The sequence below is a fragment of the Primulina eburnea genome, chromosome 15, assembly GCF_022965805.1.
Source record: "Primulina eburnea isolate SZY01 chromosome 15, ASM2296580v1, whole genome shotgun sequence".
Taxonomy (NCBI): Eukaryota; Viridiplantae; Streptophyta; class Magnoliopsida; order Lamiales; family Gesneriaceae; genus Primulina; species Primulina eburnea.
The window spans coordinates 3,387,438-3,402,192 of NC_133115.1; the positions used below are offsets into that span (position 1 = coordinate 3,387,438).

The following is a 14,755-nucleotide window of genomic DNA, read 5'->3' on the forward strand; positions in this document are numbered from 1 at the left end:
AATTATTTTTACAACGTTAATTTTGACACTTGAGAAAGCAAGCCCCCGGTCATTTTATCAAAATACGTGGGTACACCTCAGAATTATGCTCACTGATTTCTGTGTGAGTCCATACATCCACATTTTAAAATTTTGCTCTATAGAAAAATAAATAAGAAGAATTCACGTAAATAAAACAAAGGGAACGAGAGATCAATACCTGATATAAAATTCGACATTTGCAAACCCTAATTTCTGAAACATTGAAGATAAACATGAAAAAAAACCCAACTATCCATAAATATACACGCGCTGCTCATTGCCTGTATAAACAACTAATACATAGAAACAACAAATCACCAAGCATACTACACAACACAGAACCCTTCATCTATGACTTCATTGGAGTTACAGTTGGATTAAAAAGTGAAATAAGACAATGTGGGGGGATCATATCTACATAATTACACACAACCAAACACATCCTCAAATGAGAACAAGGTTTAACCGTCTTTCTAAGTTCTAACAAGATAGAGACACATTGTCATTGCTGACTTGGTGTTTGTTTGCATCCTATGGGAACTTACAGGTTCGTATATTATCACCTCCGGCGGCGTTTTGTATCTACCTGAAAAACCCAAATTGACATATATTTGAAAATGCAGAAAACCTAATGCAATTATCAATACAAGATTTGAGGATCTAAGCATGTGTTGCTGCGTGTGAGCAGATGTCTGCCTGGGAATAAGTAATATAAATATTATCAACTTCAAAGATTAAAAAATATTTCACGCCTACAGAATCTAAATGATCTTGCAATTAAGATGGAATGCTTTTTAACATGAAATCATCCCAAAATGTATTTTACCGGCAAGCCGAGGTAGTGTCGTCTATAACTGCTACCACAGATAATCCTCATCTTGTTCAGTCTAGGTCGTACACTTACGTTTAACTATTCGTAATTGCTGAGATTGATCAAGGCATGAATACTGTTCTTTAACTGAGTTTTTTTACAAGAGTTACAAGGGGATCAAAGATTGCAGCAGTGACTGAATTACCTTTGCATCAGCATGTCTAGTAGAAACATGAGAGTTATGTAATTTCTTCTGATCCTCGGACGAACAATTATGACAGAAAAAGTGGTCAATTCTTTTGGCTTCATCAGGCGTCATGTCTATACAAATTGGATGGAACCTGAACAAGATCAAGAATGCTTATTTCACTTCCATGTATTAAGGTTTTTGGTTCAAGAATCCACTACGCACAATGTTCAGTGTAGGATTAGAAGCATTAACAGAATGCCAGCATCCATATTGACGCTGCGATATGGATCCCAAGAATTGCTTAGGATCATCACATGGCCTCGATACTTTACACCTCTATAATCCTACATATAGTCTGCAAATTTTTAAAACCAGCTTTTTGTCCCGTGCAATCCGATACCCAAGTTCAGAAGCCATAAACAGGAATCACAATAGCAAGCAACAGAAATTATATTTGTTACTTCGGGTGCGTCCTGTTTCTACATATATGAGGGATGGATCTTCCTTGTGGACAAGGATGCAGAGGTAGCATTCTAGAATGTATTACATCAATACAATTTGTTGCATGCTTTCAAGTTACATCCTCACGATAAAGTAGCACTATTTATGTTTTACTCATGTTAAAAACTGTTGGATTCCTCATGGAGCTGCCAAGGATTTATTTGCGTGGGTAGTATATTTAATCAGTCAAGCATATGTATTCTTTCATTTTATTTTTTTTTACATTATGAAATGGGATGTCACACAACATATGTGTCTGTGAATTAGGAAAGGCATACTTATCAGGAACAAGCCGGAATAATTGTCGCTCAACCACAATTTATTAAAAAGCTGAGAATAAAGTGACAAAACAACTTCAACATGAACAAACTAGAGTGACATCCGACGATCATAGGAAAAGTACCACAACAAAAATGGATAATCAAAAAGTGCAATGCCAACCAAAATTTGAATGCCCGAGAAAGTCATTCAGAAAGTGAATTCTTAAAAAAAGAGACAAAACCTGAATAATTGAAAATAAAGTAAACGACCTTACACAACAGAGAGCTTCATCAAAACAGGTGTAAGACAGTCTTACCTATGAAGTTCGAGAACGGCCAACTTGAAATTTTTCGTGCCTAAACTAAGACCGAGGAAAAACATTACTGAAACCCATGGTACACACAAGTTTCTACAGGTAGATATACAACAAACACGTACATGTGTGTCTCGCTTTGGAAACATTTAAATACGAATAAAACCTGCCATACAGTTATGGAGAAGACTCAACCTGTAAACCAAATTCCAGGAAAGGAACCAGCATAGCAGAACAATATACCAGTTTTATATGAACTGCTGCATATCCAAAATAGTGTAACGTTACTAGGGATGTAAACGAACTAAACTGTTTGTGAGCTATTCGAAGCTCGATTCGATAAAAGCTCGTTTGAGCTCGTTTAATGAGGGCTCGTTAAGATAAACAAACCAAACTCAAGCTTTACGGTATTCGGCTCGTTAGCTCGTGAACATGTTCGTTTGTAAGTTCATGAGTAATCTTTTAGATGAAAAAACAATAGTTTTGATATTTGATTTATTGATTTTACATATTATTTATGAAATATATAAAAAAATCTATTAAATTTATTTATTATAATAAATTTCAAATTTAATAAGAATAATATATATTTCTTTAAATATATAATTTATTTTTTAATTAATTTAATGAAAATTTAAATATATAATTCATATTTATTAAGCTTGTTTAGGCTCGACAAAAGTTTGAATAAGCTCGTGAGCCATGCATATATTCATTAAATAAAGCTCGAGCTCGGCTCGATTATAAACAAACCAAGCTCAAATATTCAAGAGTTCGGCTCGGCTCGACTCGATTACATCTCTAAACCTTACAGAAATGCATACAATGTAGTTTTTAGCTCGACACAATATAACAGAAGCTAAAACGAGTAGAATGTGACTAAAATCTTAATGAAGATCCACAGAATATTGTTGTATTACGAATCTCTCCTCAGCATGAAGCAGATCAGATATTATAATACAAGTGCAAGCCAAATAACCAACATAAATTGATTTTGGGGTGTATGTGGACTCACCAATCACTGCATTCTTCACACTGAACCATAAGATCGTCAGGATTGTAAGGCATCTCACATTTACAGTAGCTGCATCCATTTAACAACAAGGAAAATTAAATAAAATAATGCAAAAACCTTAGCCACGGATCAATAACTAAAACTAACATACTAGAAACTAAAATGCTACCTTATTTAGTGCAAAGAGGAAAGCAAATATTGCAGTCCACCAACATAAGACACAAATTGAAGTTCCCACATTTATTTGTCACATGCGAAACAAAAAAGAATTGGCTAGCCACAGACAAGGAGTAATAGTTAAGCTTCATCCATGCCAACAACCATCTTGAATTTCCGCTGAGGCAAAACTTAACAGCATTCCAGTACCTAATCAACGTCTTTCTATTAAAAAGCTCGTAACCCAGTATTCCCCGAAAGGCGAAATCAACGTTTTTACTCACGGTACAATTGAACTTAGCAACACAAAGCCACAATTTTAGACACAGGTAAAGATTGGAGGTGCTGATGCGTCCTAATTTCTCGATCGAAGTATATTCAGTTACTCAATTCAATTAAAATCAATCAGTCAACTTTATATTTATCTCTTCCCAGTTAACACTCCGGTTTCTGTTCCATTAAGAGTTTTCACACCAGAAAATGGTTAAAAGCAGCCAAAAAAAGGGACACTTTCAGACCCAATAAGAATCTTTATTAAAATAACGTGATGACTAAAGCATGGATTTAGAATCAAGCCAGAAATATTATAGCTTCTCAACAAAAATATATATTTTTTCATTTAAGGCAGGTATATTTCAAAATATCTAAAACTTCCCCTAGTCTTGTATTAGGTGATGACATAAATTTTAAAAACAACTACTCAATTGTTCCAATGTCAATTCTAAGAAACTAGTGATATTGATTGATTCACATATCCTTCAAAGTCCAAATTACATAAAATTCACCAGGAACCCCTTGAATACAACAGTTCAACTCAGGCAAAACAGGATGTACTCCAAGAATAAACCTACACTGCAACTCTGTCGGGATTGAAGGCACCAGTAGAAGAATTGTACTCGAAACGGCTGAAGAAATCGTCATTCCCAACGGCATCAAGCTTAGTGTAGCTCTTGAAGCTGTGCACTGTGCACTTCCCCTCAACAGTATCGACGCTCTGATAATCAAAGTGATCAGACAAGAACACCTCTTTCAAGCTGTGAAATTGCCGCCGGCCACCGATAGACTCCTCCGGCCGGTAATACCACCTCACATAGATCCTCACATTCGCGCCGCGGCTGTCCGCCTCGATCCTCTCCACACGCGCGACGTACGACGGCTTTGACGAGTCCGAAGGCCTCATTAAAACACAGTCTCCAGCTGGACAAACAAACAAATAACTGTACAGGTCAGTAACACCAAATTCGACCTCTCAAATTTAGGCAGAAAAACAACAGAGCTAACAACTTGCGATTCGAGAAACAAATCGAACTGATCAATTAACGAACAGCTCTAATTTGAAACTGAACGAAACAGACAGATAAGCAGCTCAGCTAAGACCAAATTCAGATAAGAATTTGAGGAGTATCATAAAACTAACGGCGAATAGTTTTTCCGATGTGCTTAACAGTGATGGAATCAAGAGTACGGCGCGCAGATTTGGGTTTAGCCATGTCCGATGCGGCGGAGAAGTGGTGGAGGAGAGAGTGTGTACATACATGTAAAGAAGATTGCCGAGGGAGAAAAGATAAAACGCTGCTTTTAATTCTATTTTAATGTAATTGAGAAATCTTTTAATGCTTCGCTCATTAGATTTAATTCAACGGTGGCGATTGATTTATGGGTTTCGACGTTGATTTCCGGTAAGGGTAAATTTGAAAATTGTAAGAAGTTTGGAGGTGAATTTGGGACAAAAAAGTAAAAATGGTACGGAGCATGCCTGATTGGATATATTATGATACAATGGGATTAATTTCAGCCCGTATTTTTTTCAATCTATCAAGTGGACATGGTTCAATCTGAAAAAAATAATGTTTGAGTTTGAGGTTTTCGAATTCGGGTCAGATCGAGTTGGACACGATAATTGACCCGAAAAATGATCGAATTGGGTTAGGTTCGTTGATCCGAAAATTTAAAATTTTTTAAAAAATATATAATTAATAAGTATTGTCTACATTTTTTATATATTTTATATCTGAAAAAATATTTATTGTATATTTATATCATAAATTTTCATAATTTAATATTTATTTTGAACATTTTTTATTTTTTAAATAATTGTTTATTTGATTTAGTAAATATACTTTATTTTTCTATGATTAGACTTTCAAATTTAAATCATATATACGAGAGAAATTTTGTTATTATGGGTTTAAATTAAAATATTATTATTATTATTATTATTATTATTATTTGAATTTTATTTAATTTTCTTTAAAAATTCACAATCGGGTTATACGGGTTGATCGGGTTGATTCGGGTTCAGGTTCGGGTCGAGAGTTTTCGGGTTGGCTCGGGTTCAGGTTGGGTTCGGGTTGAGCAATTTTTGAATAGTACATAATATTGCTCAACCCGACCCAACACAAGTACACAACCCTCCTAAATTGACACCCTGACTTTTTTTCTTCTTCTCTCATGTTTACCCTATTTTAAATTATTATTATATATATATAAAAAATAAGTTTATATAAAAAAAATAAGTTTTATATTTTATTTATCTAGCAACATATAAATTTTATTTTTGTGAAGCAAATACCCGCCAACATATTCAATATTTGAAAATTAGACAATTTTAACATCGTTTAACATATCAAATTGTATAAATAAAATATCTTGAATGATGAGTCCACTCGATTTAGAGAGTGTTTGCAATCATAAAAAAATGATTCTTAATTTTTATTTCAAAAATAAGTTTTGTGTTTTTTTAAAATTCAAAATATGCGGAAACTACTGCTTAATTCAATTGAAATTAAGGTAAGGTTTACAAGAACTTATTTTAAATATTTCCAACCTTCTAACAATCGAAATGTTTGGAAATTATACGTAGAACCTGAGAAACACTTAAATAAGCTCTTGCAAAACTTGTAGAATGTTGATTCCATTTCTACAAGAATAATTATGATATCAAACAATACTCACTTCTGACTTTAAATTTTTTTTTATGAAAAATTTTCAAACCATTTCACTTCTAATTTTTCTTCATTTCTAAAAAATATTTAATTCAATTGGTTTTTTTTTTTAAAAAACAAGTTGTTTGTTGCCAACACTCCATTAATAATTACCAAGATTTTTTTGGTAAACCAATTAAAGTAAATCAACAATTATGACAAATGAAATCGTGTTTACAATCGTTTGATCTTTTATTCTTTTATTATGTAGATATTCAAACAATTATACTATAATTTCTGGTACATATTACATAAAGTGGTGATACATACACCAAAACAAAGATGTGTGCTTATGGAACACAAACGGATGATGCAAGATTATTGGTTCTAAACAATTTTTGCATGAAACCATTTTTTTTTTGGCAATCCATCGTTTAGACAGGTGATTCAACGGCCATTGAGTGCAGCAAATTGGGCAAACATTGCAGTTCCGGAATGTTCCTCGATTACTTGAACTTCAGCAGAGCTTTTTCCATCCTCCGGTGTAGAAATTGGCCTATTATCCGAGGTAGGAACAGCTGGAGGAGTAGGCATGACGATAGGAGGAGAAGGCGGGCTCGAAAACACCCTATTTTCTTCGCCATTGTTACCCTGTGACCAGTTTTCTTGCAGCTGCAAAGCGTACTCCAGATTCCACAGCACATCCCCCATAGTAGGCCTGTCGACACCGTATTCGGCTAAACATTTCTCGGCTGCCTCAGCAAGTTTATTCATTGACTCGGGGTTGATATGACCAACCAATGTGGGATCGATGATCTTCTCTAATAGCCCTTTTCTCTTCCACTGCATCGCCCATTCTGCCAAGTTCACTTGCTCTCTGGGTAAGGCAGGGTCGATGGCGGGACGTGTGCACAATGCTTCCAAGAGGACGACACCGAATGAGTACACATCTGATTTATCCGTAAGTTGCTGCTTCCGGAAGTACTCAGGGTCCAAGTACCCGAAGCTACCCTTCACCGCCGTGCTGACGTGTGTTTGCTCTGTGTTCACGTCCTTGGACAGCCCGAAATCAGCCATCTTGGCGATGAAGTTGTCGTCTAACAAAATATTGGTTGTTTTCACATCGCGGTGAATGATCCCTTGTGCGGCACCAGTGTGAAGGTAATGTAGCCCCCTAGCTGCCCCAATACAGACTTCGAGCCTCTGTTTCCACGATATAGGGGGCAAGTTCTTACCGTACAGGTGGTCTCTGAATGGTCCATTCGACATGAACTCGTACACGAGAATCATCTCCGAGTTTTCGTCGCAATAACCAATCAACGAGACCAGATGACGATGCCTTAGTTTCGAAAGCATCTGAATCTCAGTCTGGAACTCGTTGAGCCCTTGCTCCGATTGTGGGTTGCCTCGTTTCACAGCTACTTTCGTGCGATCGTCGATCACTCCAAGATAAACGTTCCCGAATCCTCCAACGCCTATAATTGCGCTGGGATCCCAATTCTTGGTGGCTTCTTGCAACTCATAGAATGAGAAGTACCTGCCTAAACCAGTAGTAGACGAAAAGAACTGGCTTTTTCGAGACCCCAAAGAAGTCTTGCTGCTCGACATAAAGCTTGTATCCCCTGCATGAACTGGTAGCAACCAAGAGGAGAAACTGTTCCTTTTCTGCCAATCTTGAGGTCTTTTTTGCCATTTCACAGCCATTGCACCCAATCCAACGAACGCACCAAACATCATGGCAAATCCAACGGCTGCCACTGTGCCTTTAACTTGGCTATTACCATCTGCCTTCTCCCCATTGACACCAAATTCTCCATCAAGACTTCCAACAGAATTGTTCATCTTCAAGATCTCTAGACCATTGAGAAGGGCGTTTTTGGTACCGGCGTTTTCCCCCATCGGGCCTACTTGAACTGTCAATGGGTCGAAACCCGTGACCATGGATGAGTTCAGGACAAAATCGGCATAATAGGCTGCTGTTAATCCGCCTGCTTCGGTGGATAAATCAAGCCCCGTGATACTCGGCTTACCGTTGATATACACATTAAAGTATAGGTCGTTTGGAGATTTGCTCACTATGTCTGCAAAGTGTAATCGAACGAGATATTGGAACGAAGTATCAATGCTCATTTTCCATGTGATGTTGAAATTAGGAACCTGGATATGAAAATTTTGTTAGATGCAAGAAAACTGATGTAATGTTTTGTACTGGTTTCTAAAATTTATTCTTCATTCCCAAATGAATAATTTTCTCAAAAATGAATTTTTACCAATTGTAAATTTCTCAACATCATCGTTCAATACATATCTGATTCAAATTTTCTACACCTGCCATAAGTTATTTTACGATATTTGATAATCGAATATGTTGAATTTTAGTAAAATATGTTATTTCTTGAAACGTGGATTGAAATATTTTTCTAACTATTTAAAGAGAAAAATTTGTTCTCGCAAGAAAATCAGCGTCACTCACCTGAACATTGGCGTCGGCCATTTGGGTCGCGGTGGCGTAAACCACCGGCGGCGCAATCAGCGGTGACTCACCATCAGGATACGTTATCACGCTTGGGTCCACAGATACGTCGCTCCCCACGACTTTCGGCTCCAGGTACGGCTCATCCGAGTCCCACGTTCTTCCTAACGTGTCGTTTTGAGCCGTGATCACGGGGCCGCCGACATTGAGTCGATACACCGTTTGATATGCGTTTTTCATAAGCCCCGAGTAATCGCCTTTTGGAGATACGGCGGTGGCCACATCGCCGAGCAAAATATCCGGCGCTGAAACGAACTCTATAGCGTTGATGTAAGCCAAGCCGCCTTGAGATGGCTCGAAGGTTAGAGAGAACCGTTCCGTGGTTACATTGACGAGGAATTCTCTGAATTCCCACGTTTGATTTTCCGGGAGCTTGAATTCGTGAATCAGTACGAGGTTGTTGCTGGTTTTTACTTGGAATTTTGCGTTTTGCAGGTCCTTTTCGTTGTTCGGGACGGGGGCGAAGTGGAGCCGGACCCAATGCCAGCCGGGCCGTGAGGCATGGAAAGTGTAGGTAGCTTCGGTCTCGAAAACTTTGGCGGAGAGGTAAATCGGTGATGGGGCTGCTGGGAAATCTGTGGCGGGCGCGGAAACTTGGACATCGAGGCCATTGTAGGATAAGTAGTTGCTGGTTTCTTGATCGCCAAGGAAAACACGTTTCCCGGGAAGGGTTGTGGCTGCGGAGCTGCCGCAGTCGAGGAGGTAATTGTCCGGTGGGGTGAACGAGTCTGATTTTGCAGGGGCATTGATTCTTGCGGCGTGAGTTGAGACGACACCGTTTGACATGAAGGTTGAAAGAACCAGGAGGATTGCCACGGCGGAAGACAGTGGCTGGTGGCGGAGATAGGCGATACACCGCCGTGGATATGTGTTTTCCATATCTGCAGCTGCCCTCCTGGGAGGATGAAATTTTCTAAGGAATGACTATGGAAGAATGTGGGAGAAAGATATAGGCATTGCGTTGATTTTCTGAACCTTTTTTTGTTATTATTTTTCTAATGTTTTTTTTTTTTGAGGAAATTAATGTTCAATTCGAACTCATTTTGTGATATCCAATGTTGTCGGATGATTGTGGGGTAGAGGGAGGCTTCGTTTGAGCTTTTGGTGCCTATCTTTGGCAACAAATATTGGAAGGTTGGAGGAGCATCTATTTATTCAAACAATGACTAGTCAATGATCACCTATTCATTCTCCTCTTATCCTTTCATGGATTCTACTCCGGGTGACCAAATTTTTTTATTAACCAATCGAATTTCTGATGGAATTGTATCGTACCGTTTTTTTTAATTTTTATAAAAACAGCGATTGAAAATAGTAATCATAAATCGTACCGCATACGTAGTTCGGTTATTTTTTTTCCCAAGAACCGCGTCAAACCGTACCGCTTAAACCGCTTGTAATAATACTTGGCATAGGATTATAATAATTTTTAAACAACATATTCAATTAAAGAATTCGTCATTCATTATATCTCAACTATCTTCAAAATTATTACTTCTACAGAGTAAACTTATCTTCTTCTTAATTATTCTTCATATTAATATTTTGTCATGGTATTTATTTATTTTACCACAATATTTTGCTTGAATTTTGAAAGTAAAAAAAGATAAAATAGTATAAATGTCATTTTTGTTGTCCACGTGTTGTTAAATTATTAAGTTAGTTTTGAATCTTGATTATTGTTTTATCTAGTTTTATATTTACATGATTTGAACTATATTTTAAATTTAAAGACACTATATTATTGTTGTTTTCAAATAAATTATAATATATATTCTAATATTTTTCATTTTAAAAAAACCGTAAACCGACCGCAACCAATCAAAACCGTAAGATTAATTCTACATGTAAAACCGCTATTATTTTTTAAAATACTAACCGACTGCATATGACAATTCGGTTGATTTTTAAAAAAAAAAACCGCAAAACCGCACCGTGATCACATCTAGATTCTATAGTTCAAAATTTGAACTAACTTTAAATTATATCAAATTAAACATGTCATTGATCACATACATTTTTAGATCCATCAAAATAAATTCACTTGTAAAAACACATGGATCCGCATTTTTTAATCCATATAAACTTTACACAAATATTAATAGAACGTCGACATGACGTGAATTATCTAATTAGATATCGACAATAACTAATGTAATTTCAGTACTGGTAAAATAAGTATTATAAAACATCAAAATTACTATATTAAAATCAAACTTGGACTACTTGGATCAAAATACAAAATAAGTCCACTTACACGACCAATATTACCTACACATATTCGTGAAATTTATATATGTGATGCTCATTAATTAGATTTAACAAGATTGCTTTTGTTACTTTGTGCATGTCTAGTCGGTATTTGGGTTATCTTGGTCGATCTAAGGCCCACGTAGGGCAATGCTCTTATTTAGATGGTCAAGTCCAAATTTTAAATTGGGCCGTATAATGGGCTTCCTCTGATGTAGGCCCAAATCTCCATAATTCAACAGTACAGAACTGCACCTTTACGTGCACAGCAAGCTGAATCATCTGCTGCTCACCACAGGAGACAGTTTGTTTACTCGAACAGGAAGAAAGAAGAGAGCGGCAATGGCAAGCGAGAGCGACGACGGAGGCCGCCGTAAATCGGCGATAGCGGATTATCGGAAAAAGCTTCTTCATCATAAAGAACTCGAAGGCCGCGTTCGATCCGGTTTTTCTCTCTTAAAACCTAATTTGCTACGTTTTTTTTTAGTAATTTAACATCATTTCGTTCGGGTAGAGCTGATTTTTTATTGATTTATTTGGCATTGTGCTATTATGAAATTGTTAAGAGGTGTTTGTTTGATGTATATATTGTTATTTAAGAGAGTTTTCCTGCAATCTAATGTTGTGGTGTTAGGGTTTATTTTCAATAACATGAATCTAGCTACATTCAGTTCAGTGCGTTTTAGGGTTTTTATTTGGAAATCGTGAATTTACTGGTTTGAGGTTTAAGATTTTACGTTTTATGCTGGTTATGGAATCTGGTTATATGATGCTGCTGAGCTAGATTGAGGTTTCTCACTCATTAGTCATGAAACTTAGATCTGTAATTGTAGTTCATTTGTGTAATCTCTACCTGCATTGAGATTTTTTTACCAGTGTGGCCAACTACTTCCTTGGCTTTCCAGGAGAAAGGTTTGTAATTAATAGATTAAAATGTCATATTCACATGTTGATGAGACTGGTTGGTTTTGGGTGGTAGGAGTGTTGATCCCATCTGTATATATTCGGTGCTTCATACAGTTCGAGTTTCATAGCTCTCAATTTATGAGAGTAGTACCTCATTACTTACGATATATCAGACGACTAGCTTTGCAAGTTTTTGCCTTATCTTGTTTTTTATTGAAGATTGTTTACAAAAAACAGTGACTAAATGACTGTTGTCATTACTGTAGTACGGGAGAATTTGAGATCTACAAAGAAGGAATATGCAAAAACAGAAGATGATTTGAAGTCACTCCAGAGTGTCGGGCAGATCATAGGGGAAGTTCTGAGGCCTTTGGACAATGAACGCTGTATGGGGTCTCTTTCTTTTATTCTAATTTTTGGAAATGGTCGTTGCTTTTGAATTTTATTGTGACAGCACAATACCGTTCCATCTTTTTGATGTTTTTCACCCATTTGTTGGTAATTCGATAATAATTACAAATGGTTCTTACATCACAGATTGCTCCTGACTTTAACCGATTTTTTTCATTTATCAGGATTTTTTGGGCCTTTCTTTGTTATTTTCTTATTTGGACTGCTCATAGACATTGTTTGTTATCCGTTCAGTGATTGTGAAAGCCAGCAGCGGACCAAGGTATGTGGTGGGCTGCCGCAATAAGGTTGATAAAGAGAAACTTACAGCAGGCACAAGGGTTGTTCTTGATATGACCACACTCACAATCATGCGAGCGCTTCCTCGTGAGGTACATGGATGTGCTAGACACAAGTTCTTGGTTTTGGCTGGCTGCTGGCTATGTTTCAGGTTGATTAGTCAACTCAACTTTGTGTGACTCAGGTTGATCCAGTTGTATATAATATGCTTCATGAAGATCCTGGAAATGTGAGTTATTCTGCTGTGGGTGGTCTTTCAGATCAAATTCGAGAACTGAGAGAATCTATAGAATTACCTTTAATGAACCCTGAACTATTCCTAAGGGTTGGCATTAAACCTCCCAAGGTAACTATTTGTTGTCACTCTGTGGATGAGTTTCATGTTTATTTGGTTTTTGAGTTCATCAATCACATGGATATTTTCAGGGTGTACTTCTGTATGGACCTCCTGGAACTGGAAAGACATTGTTGGCCAGAGCGATTGCTAGCAACATAGATGCTAATTTCTTAAAGGTGAGAACATAGTGTTCTCTCATACAGTCATGAGTCATACTATGCTTATCTTCAACCTTTTGTTATCTTGGAAATTTGGAATCATAAATTTGTACTTATTCAGGTTGTATCAAGTGCAATAATTGACAAGTATATTGGTGAGAGCGCAAGATTGATTAGGGAAATGTTTGGTTATGCCCGTGAACATCAGGTGAAGATTTGATTCAATTCCAACTTTTGGCTTTTATTTAGGAGTTTGATTAACCAAATTTGATCCATGTAAAAGATGATCGCTTCCTTCATATGTAGCCATGCATTATTTTTATGGATGAGATTGATGCCATTGGTGGGCGTCGTTTCAGTGAAGGGACAAGTGCTGACCGTGAGATTCAAAGGACGCTTATGGAATTGCTGAACCAGCTTGATGGGTTCGATCAGCTTGGAAAGGTTTAGTTTGATATTGACCTTAGAAGCAAGTTTCTTTGGTTTCATTTCATTGCTACTTGAGAAAAACCAAAGGTAACCATTGACATTCTTGAATGACATGTGTAGGTTAAAATGATAATGGCGACAAACAGACCTGATGTTCTGGATCCTGCACTTCTTCGTCCTGGCCGATTGGATAGGAAAATTGAAATACCATTGCCCAATGAGCAGTCGAGAATGGAAATTCTTAAGATCCATGCAGCTGGGATAGCAAAACATGGAGAAATAGATTATGAGGCTGTTGTGAAACTTGCTGAGGTAAGCTAAGGATGTGCTGATATAATCTTTTTTTCTATTTTTTCTGAATATTTTCAACGTAACGCTATATTATTGACCTGTTGCTCCAGGGTTTCAATGGAGCTGATCTTCGTAACATTTGCACTGAAGCTGGGATGTCAGCAATTCGTGCAGAGCGCGATTATGTCATCCATGAAGATTTCATGAAGGTAAAAACACCTCCATTTGAAATATGAAAATAAATCGTACGCAATTATATAGCCTTTTAATTTACTAAAAATCTCTCATGCAAGTGGAATTCATCAGTTTCTATACCTATTTAAGCTTTTTGTGACGCCTTTTTGGTTTTTCCTAAAATATCCCATCCTCCCATTTTATATTAGTTTACGATTTTTATTTATTTCAACTTTTTCTCAACTATAGCTTCTCTTGTTTTTTATCCCCTAAAGTTTGGGTTCCGAAAGATGAAAAACTCCCCGTTGCATTCATAAGTTCTGCATTAATTCGTATAGTCTGTTTATTACTATGCTTCTATGTTAATTTAGGCTGTGAGGAAACTGAATGAAGCTAAGAAGCTTGAATCAAGTGCGCACTATAACACTGATTTTGGTAAAGAGTAGGAGCACGAAGGAGACTCTTTAAGTGGTATCATCGCTCCAGCTGTGCTCTATACCAACTGCTTTGCGGAATACTTGATCTTTAAAATGAATGGTTTCCTGGATCTGTGTACCGCCCATTAAATTTACCTTCATTCATTTTTATTTACAATGAATTGTTTTAAGCTACCAAAATGCTTTTGGAAGGTACTGTGGGATCATTTCATCTTGAGAATTATCGTGTGCTGAGAAACCTTAATGCTCAGAGAATCAACAAGTAGCTAATATTTTCTAATTACACACAGTAAACAAGATTGATTTAGGTGGATATGGTGCAGATGCAATCGTTGCTGATAGGGAAAACAATTCCGGA

At 36.9% G+C, this 14,755-nt stretch overlaps 3 protein-coding genes across 4 annotated transcripts; 1 reads left to right on the plus strand and 2 right to left on the minus strand.

Moving 5' to 3' along the window:
* Window positions 1-242: 242 nt before the first annotated feature.
* On the minus strand, window positions 243-4,850 carry LOC140813640 (chromatin remodeling protein SHL-like). Its single transcript, XM_073172248.1, has 5 exons — window positions 4,686-4,850; window positions 4,120-4,465; window positions 3,113-3,181; window positions 1,038-1,173; window positions 243-607 (listed from the first exon to the last, which is right to left on the minus strand). Exons 1-5 carry the CDS (start codon window positions 4,756-4,758, stop codon window positions 581-583), a joined length of 651 nt encoding a protein of 216 aa, XP_073028349.1. The 5' UTR covers window positions 4,759-4,850; the 3' UTR covers window positions 243-580.
* Window positions 4,851-6,425: 1,575 nt separating this feature from the next.
* On the minus strand, window positions 6,426-9,723 carry LOC140813866 (probable receptor-like protein kinase At2g21480). Its single transcript, XM_073172646.1, has 2 exons — window positions 8,666-9,723; window positions 6,426-8,349 (listed from the first exon to the last, which is right to left on the minus strand). Exons 1-2 carry the CDS (start codon window positions 9,602-9,604, stop codon window positions 6,640-6,642), a joined length of 2,649 nt encoding a protein of 882 aa, XP_073028747.1. The 5' UTR covers window positions 9,605-9,723; the 3' UTR covers window positions 6,426-6,639.
* A 1,519-nt stretch (window positions 9,724-11,242) lies between these two features.
* Window positions 11,243-14,617, plus strand: LOC140813867 (26S proteasome regulatory subunit S10B homolog B-like). 2 transcript variants are annotated; one of them, XM_073172647.1, is made up of 10 exons: window positions 11,243-11,420; window positions 12,148-12,267; window positions 12,527-12,663; window positions 12,756-12,917; window positions 12,998-13,084; window positions 13,188-13,274; window positions 13,373-13,510; window positions 13,616-13,807; window positions 13,897-13,995; window positions 14,332-14,617. In XM_073172647.1, the coding sequence occupies exons 1-10, from the start codon at window positions 11,318-11,320 to the stop codon at window positions 14,404-14,406; spliced, it is 1,200 nt and encodes a 399-aa protein (XP_073028748.1). In that variant the 5' UTR covers window positions 11,243-11,317; the 3' UTR covers window positions 14,407-14,617. The 2 variants fall into 2 exon arrangements, with proteins under 2 accessions (XP_073028748.1, XP_073028749.1); XM_073172648.1 differs by lacking the exon at window positions 12,148-12,267.
* Window positions 14,618-14,755: the final 138 nt, after the last annotated feature.